Source organism: Cervus canadensis, chromosome 2 (assembly GCF_019320065.1).
Source record: "Cervus canadensis isolate Bull #8, Minnesota chromosome 2, ASM1932006v1, whole genome shotgun sequence".
In the NCBI taxonomy this organism is placed as follows: domain Eukaryota; kingdom Metazoa; phylum Chordata; class Mammalia; order Artiodactyla; family Cervidae; genus Cervus; species Cervus canadensis.
The window spans coordinates 77,886,190-77,893,394 of NC_057387.1; the positions used below are offsets into that span (position 1 = coordinate 77,886,190).

The 7,205-nt window shown below is 57.1% G+C and overlaps 1 protein-coding gene across 2 annotated transcripts; it reads right to left on the reverse strand.

Moving 5' to 3' along the window:
• Window positions 1–501: 501 nt before the first annotated feature.
• On the reverse strand, window positions 502–4,021 carry FOXD3 (forkhead box D3). 2 transcript variants are annotated; one of them, XM_043461104.1, is made up of 2 exons: window positions 2,386–4,021; window positions 502–2,097 (listed from the first exon to the last, which is right to left on the reverse strand). In XM_043461104.1, exons 1-2 carry the CDS (start codon window positions 2,563–2,565, stop codon window positions 1,120–1,122), a joined length of 1,158 nt encoding a protein of 385 aa, XP_043317039.1. In that variant the 5' UTR covers window positions 2,566–4,021; the 3' UTR covers window positions 502–1,119. The 2 variants fall into 2 exon arrangements, with proteins under 2 accessions (XP_043317039.1, XP_043317038.1); XM_043461103.1 differs by having other exon boundaries at window positions 502–4,021.
• Between the last annotated feature and the right edge of the window lie 3,184 nt (window positions 4,022–7,205).

The following is a 7,205-nucleotide window of genomic DNA, read 5'->3' on the forward strand; positions in this document are numbered from 1 at the left end:
TATTACCACCTCCACTTAGAGGATGAAAATAGTTTGAAAAAAAATCAAGGCTTTAAATGCTAAGATGAGGGAAATGTTTGGAATTAACATTCTTTTGAAAGGTTAATTGAAATGATTAAGAACTCTCATTTGGAAAGTTTCCATTGTGAAAGATGAAGTCTGATGTTTAAAAATAATTAAAATTGTGCTGAAGTTTAGAATTAGGTTGGTTTTTAAAATGGCAGCTTACTTTATCTTCAGAAATATCTAGTCATTTAGAAGTAATGTATTGATAGGGAGAAAGTCACCACCCACACACCCATGTTATGTGAAAACTAAAAGAAAATATTAGTACAATTTAAATTAGGCATACTTTTTCCAATTAAAATTTTCTTACACTCAAATTATGAATTAGCAAAGTTTGAAAAGGTCATTCCTTGAAACTCATCTCGGAAGAATAAAATGCAAATATTATTTTAAAATCTTGTCATTTACTTTAGACACCTAAATGAAACATTAAGCTGAGCCTTTAAAAATTTTATTTACAAAGTTGTGTACAACACGATGGAATAACATTTAGAATACCATATATATTCATTATATATAAACAGACTTTTATATAGAATGACTTTCGTCTTCTGAAAATTTTATATTTAAAATCTCCCAACGTCTCTATACATTTTTTCTCACATAAAACTGCGGAGAGTGAACCTTCAGAAAAAATGAAAGTTCAGAGCTCTAAATCTACTGAATTTTTTTCTTAAAAAAATAAAAACCCCAAAAGGAAAGTCAATAATTTTTATACAAATATGTACAAAGAATTTCCCTCTCATCCCCCAGGTATTGAGAGCAGGCGCCGTCCGGGTACAGTTTTGGAAAAATCGGTTTTCGGTTTTACCTGTACGGAAAGATATTCCCCGCGGGCGCGCGGTGCGAGTTTGCTCCGCCAGCCTAGGTGTGCAGGACTGGGTGGAGGCCGCCGAAGGTCGGTGTTGAGGGGTCGGGGGGGAGGAAATGGAAGAGAGGCAGAGTCCAGGATTGGGCAGGGGGGCCAAGAGCGGGGCGGGGCGCGCAGCTTGCAAATTGCAGCCGAGACTCCAGGCCGCCGCCAGGCCCCGCATCCCGGCCACCGGCGCGTCCCTATTGAGCGGGCCACTTGGCTTGAGCAGCGGCGGCGGCAGCAGCGGCAGCCGAGGCTGCAGGCTGCAGAAACTGTCCAGAAAGCGGCACGCTCAGAATCGGCGCGATGGTGGCCGTCGTCCGACTCAGTGAAAGAGGCTGGTGCGTGGCCATGAGCGCTGCCGACTGCACGGTCCCGGGCGGCCGCAGGAAGGACTGCGCGGCGCCACCGCCTCCGCTACCCGCGGTGCCCCCAGTTACCCCAGCGCCCCCAGCGCCCGCGGCCGAGCCCCCGGGCGCCGCGGGGCCCCCTCCGATGATATTCTCGATGCTGAACGACGGTCGCGCGCTCGGCTCGGACTTTATGAGCGACGCCGTGGTGCCCGCGGCGCCCGCCGTGCCTGCGGCGGCCGCGGCGGCTCCCAAGCTATTGAGCTGCAACTGCAGGCCCGGGCCGAGCTGAGAGCCGAAGGCGGCCGCTTTGCGGCCCAGCTCACCCGAGGGCAGCAGCGGCACGGCGGGCGGCAGCACGGGGGCCACGGGCGGCAGCGCGTACGGGTACTGGAGAGCCGCCGCCGCCGCCGCAGCTGCCGCGGCCGCCGGGTGCGAGTAAGCACCGGCCGCGGCCGCAGGGTGCAGGCCGTAGGGGCGGCCGTAGGGCCCCGCGGCGCCGGCCGCCGCCGCCAGGCTGTAGGCGCCGAAGCTCTGCATCATGAGCGCCGTCTGCTCACGCAGGTGCTCCTGCTGGTGGCGCTTGAAGCGTTTCCGGCGCCGCAGGAAGCTGCCGTTGTCGAACATGTCCTCGGACTGAGGGTCCAGGGTCCAGTAGTTGCCCTTGCCCGGGTTGCCCGGTTCACGGGGTATCTTGACGAAGCAGTCGTTGAGCGAGAGGTTGTGGCGGATGCTGTTCTGCCAGGCGGGGAACTTCTCCCGATAGTAAGGGAAGCGGTTGCTGATGAATTCGCAGATGCCGCTCAGAGTCAGCTTCTTCTGCGGGCTCTGCAAGATAGCCATGGTGATGAGCGCGATGTACGAATAGGGCGGCTTCACCAGGCTGTTCTTGGGCTTGCTCGGGGCCAGGCCGCCCGCCGCACCGCTGCCGGAGCCGGGCCCGCCACCGCTCCCGCCACCCTCCTCGCCGCCAGCGCCGCTCTTGCAGCCGTCGGCCTCGGATGCTCCCGCCTCGCCCCCTGGCCCGGCCCCGGCTCCAGCCACCTCTTTGGGCAGTGCCAGGGGCTGCTGGTGCGGCGGCTGAGGCTGCCCGTGGTGGGGTGCCACCGGCGTCACCTCGTCCGCCTCGTCCAGGCGCAGCTCGGGCGGCCCCGCGGGACTGTCGCAGCCCCCATCGCTGTCCTTCTCTTCCAGCGCGTCGTCGCCCTCGCCCACCACATCGATGTCCACGTCCTCGGCCGTCAGCACCGTCTGGCCGGACATGTCGCTGGCGCTGCCGCCACCGGAGAGGGTCATCCCTCCTCGGGGTTGGTGGCGGCGGCGGGGAAGGAGCGGCGCGCGATGGGCGTCTTCAGGGGCTGCCGCCAACCTCAGGAAAGGGGTTTGGGGCGCCCCCGAAAGACAGGGGATTAGGAGAGGGGAGGGGGGCGTAGGTGGTCCGGGGCCCTCCCGGCTTGGCTCACAATCGGCGGCCGGGCATCGCACGACTCGGGCTGTGCCGTCCGCCCCCCGTGGCAGCGCTCCGCAAACTCCAGCTGTCCCTGGCGCTTGGTACTAGGCGCTCGCTGCTGATCCCGGCCGCGGCCCCGGACCCGGCCCGGGCCCGACAGCTTCTCCACGCCGCACCCCCTCACTTCGCCTGCCTTCCTCTGCCTCCGGCCCGGGCGTGGGGAGCAGGAGCGGTGCAGGCGGGCGCGGGACGCGGGGCGCCGAGCAGCTCGGGAGGGCGCGGGCAGGGGCAACCGGGGGAGGGAGGGGGGTGTCAGGGACGCCGAAGCCCCCGCAGTCGAAAGTCCCGTTTTAAGGACTGGCCTGATAGATTACTTTCTACTTAAAGATCCAACGGGAGGCGGGGCCACGTGACCGTGCGTGACGTCAGGGCCGCCGCGGAGCCGGCCAAACTCAAGTTGGTCGAGAGAATTGTCAACAAAGGGACAAGGGACGCGCAACTCCGCGCCGCACCGTGCTCCGGCATCCCGCGGGGCCCAAGGGCGCCTGGGACCGCCCTGGGACCCCGCCCTGGGCTGGATCCCGGCGAGGGGGTCGAGGGAGCCTGTGGGTGTGAGTGAGGGTGGGTGCGTGTGAGCGAGGGAGGGTGTGGGCCCGGGAGCGCCCGCCGGACCCGCGGCTCTGCTTCCCCGACCTCCCCGCCCCCTCTCCCTCCCGCCCCCCCAACCCCCGCTTGCCACCCGCCCTTTGCCAAAGCTCCCTAGGCATAGAATGTAGGACAAGATTCACATACCTTTTTAAAATTTTTTTTAAAGAAAAACTTAGTAGTCTCGGTCTTGTGGTTTTTTTTTTTTTTTTTTTAAATTCTTTTTAGCTCTAAAGATTAAGGGCAGCGCCCCGGCTCTGTCTTGCTAATTAGACTTAAGAGCCCCTCCTGCCTCTGTGCTTAGTCGGCGGAGACACCTGCTGAGGGGAGGCGCTCCTCCTCCCGCTAAAGTCAAACCACAGGGTCCTGTCTTCGGTTTCCTGGCTCGATGTGGGCGTGTTTATATGTATGTGTGTGTAATAATATATTGCCCCCCACCCCCCGCTCGGCCACAGCAGCATCAGTTGGGGTTTCCGAAGGTCAGAAAATGGCTATTGATTAATCTATCAGAATAGTTGCAGAGAGAAATAAAAAGGACGTAAAATAACAGAGAACCTATAAATAAAGCCGCAACTAGCTGCTCGGAGTTGTTAAACGACTTAGCATGTGAAAAAGTCGGAAATGAGGCGCTGGGGAAGGAGCCGGCATTGGCAGCGGCCTGGGTAAGTCGAGTGGGGACGGGAAGAGGCTTCGGGCCTCTAGGTTAGACGCCGCGCCCGGTTTGGGATGGCTGACCTCAGGGGGAGCGGGCGGTGTGACTTCTCAGGCTTCTGGGCCCAGCCTCCTGGGAGCGGGCTTGTTGACGACCTGGACTCTCCTTGCGGCTAACTAACGTGGATTCTTTCCTCTTAGGGTATAGACAAACCCTCCAAGATTTTAGTTCCTCAGAGACCGGCAACAGAGGAGGTGGAGGAGGAGGCGAGGATATGGCCAGTGCACACCGAGTTTCTCTGGCAAGGAAAGTCAGTGATGGTAGGAAAGACTGTCGGCATTTAACTGGGATGGAGGGTGGGGGGCGCAAACCGACCCCGGATGCGTGACATTGCTGGGGTGCGTGGACCGCGCACTTCCGAATAGTGCTCCTGACCTGGTGAAGCCGCGATGCGCTGCTTTTTTCCTCCTGCATTTTTAGGCAGCCTCCTTGCGAGCCGCGAGTGCCTGCCGGGTGTTAAGGGCTCCTGGAACCCAAGCCCAGTCTGGCCACTGAGGCCTGAGAAGGGAGTGCAGGCCTTACCAGAGGAAGGAGCACAAGGGGAGATAGTCTGAGAAGAAATAGTGAAATTCAGTATTTACAGAAGACACTAAGAAACTGGATGTATTTCCTGGAGGACAGTAGTACTTATGATTCCCTGTCTGTGTCTCTCTCACCTACCACCTCTCTCATTCCTTAGCCTGGACACATACCTAAACTTGCTTCACTCATAGGCAGTGCGACACACAGATTGACTTCAATTTTCATTAGATAATTTCCCGGATAAAACACAAGCACATTGGATCCCCCACTTCGCAGGATGTTTCTGGTTGAAGCCGGGGCAGTTCCTCCATCTTGAGACGCCCAGGAAACTCCACGATTTTTCTGTATCTAAATGATACCCCGGTTGCACTTGACCCTAAAATACATCTGAGTTCATTCCCGCAGCTGCACCGCTTTGTGCCCCGCAGGCTCCGAACCGTTTACAATACCTTTTAGACAGCTTCCCGCAAAACCGACTGCAGCGGCGAACTGGCTGCCCGCTGTCCCTCGGCAGCGGAGGTCCCGGGTGAAACTGTCTCAGTAACCCAATAATTACAAAAAGAACGTCGGAGGGGCACGTAAAAGAAACGGAATCCACAAATTCCTTTTGCTCAGCTTCGGTTGTCCAGCCCCAGAAGCAGGCGCGGGCCAGCAGGAGCCCCACCGCAGCCTAGGAGACTGGGCCCGCGTGGACGCGTTGCACGTGTGTGTGTACGCGCGGAAGGGTAGCGGCTCCAGGGGATGCCCTCCGCAGTCTTCTTGAAGCATCCTCCAAATGAGCCTAATTTCAATTCCTCGGCCCGCCAGGGCTGGCTCTCAGCACTCCCTCGGCGCCGCTGTTTACTGCCTCTGAGCCTCCCTCGGCCAAGACCTGGCCCCATCCGTCCATTCCCCCGTGTCTCTTTGGGACCTCCCTGGGGAAAGGGGTGGGGGTGAACAACTCCCAGCCGCCAGTTCCATTTGTTGCGCTTTTTTCTTTCGACACAATAAAAGTCAAATTAATTGATTCATACCATTAATTACGGCACGTAGCGTGAAAAGCAACGCTTCCCCTCGGTTAGAGATCTATTGTGTTAATCTCTTGTTCAATCAGTGTTACCATCTGATGCCGGGTCTGGCCCTTACAGAAACTTTTCGACTCGATTAGCTAAATGATGAGACGTGCGGGACCTACTGGCTGAACCCCCGACGTCCTGCGCCGGTGCCGGCCCAACGGCTTAATATCGATTTCCAGCGGAGGCGGCGGATTTCTCCCAACAGCTCTAGGCTGGGGAGCCCGTCGCCCTTTTCCTTCTTCTGGGCGGACAGTAGCGCCGCGCAACCTGCCGTGGCGGGAAGGAGGCTAAGCGGCAGTCCAGGTGGGAGGCAGGAAGGTTCCCGCTGCCATCACTGCGGGACAGCGCCAGGGCGGAAGGGCGCGAGCCGGACACGGTGCAGGGTCCTGTCCTAGGCCAACTAGATTCCGGGCTCAGTAAATCCTGTTTGCCGCATGATCCCAGTTAGCGGCTAAAAGTCCACAGGTCGTCAGTTACCGCCAACTTTGGAACAGAGATGGGAGAAGCGAGACAGATACTGAGCGACAGCGACACGCTTGTTGGGGGGTGGGGGGGAGAAAGATGTGATCGAGGGAACGGAAATATGGGGGTGGGGGAGAAATGTGGATAAAACGTCTTCTGAATCTCGGTTACTGGGGAGGTAGTAAGAGGGAGAATGAAAAACACAGGCACAAACAATTACTATGAATGAGAGTGATTATTTGGGTCACAACAAGCGAACTTCCCAGGAGGGATTTAAAGAAGATGGCAGCCAGCTGTCTCACCTGTTCAAATGTATGGAACGTTTCAGCCAAAAGAGAATGTAATGAGGCTCCCTCCGTTTCTCCTGGGGTGGGCAGAATCCATGGCACCCAGCTGCAGAAACCACCAGGACAGGGTCCGTTGGGGGCGGGGATTGGTAGTGGTGGTGGAGGGGACCGAGGTTCTAACAACAAGAAACAAGAAAAGTGGAGTTCGGATCGATAGGGAGGAAATTGAGACGTCTCGGGGGAGGGGAGATTTAGTGTGTGTGTTCTGGGGGGTGAGATGGGGATGGGGGAGACAAGAGGATGGAACAATTTATGACGAAGAAGGGGAAATTAATTACAACTCAATTTGGGTTCTTAAGTGGTCAACACAGGAGGGGCACGGTGAGCGTGTTCGGAAGGCTGGAATGGCCCACCTCGCCAGGCGCGGGAGAAAGCAGGTGCCCTCTTCCTCGCCCTTTAAGTCAGAAACTATGCCCGTGGTTGAATAAATCGTTGACCGGAGGTGAGATAGAATCGTTACGCCCAGGCGCGGGTGCACTTTTCTTATTATACGGGGAGAAAGGACCAGGTCGCGCAGCCGGGGCGCGACCCCCACAGAGAGCAGCCACCCTTCCTTTAATGCAGGGGAAACTAAATGTGGGTGGAGTCCATCTGGAATATACCCTTCTCCCCAACCCCCAAAAAACAAAGTCAGCTCATTATTGACAGTCTTCACCGATATATTAAACTATTATCAGCCTCTGCCTGGATGACCGCCACCGAGGGAGGTGGGAAGGGCTGAAAGGGCACCCCGGGCCCCCACC

Bases quoted from the DNA above. Each gene is read 5' to 3' on its own strand.
- FOXD3 (XM_043461103.1), bottom strand. From the start codon at position 2,565: ATGACCCTCTCCGGTGGCGGCAGCGCCAGCGACATGTCCGGCCAGACG.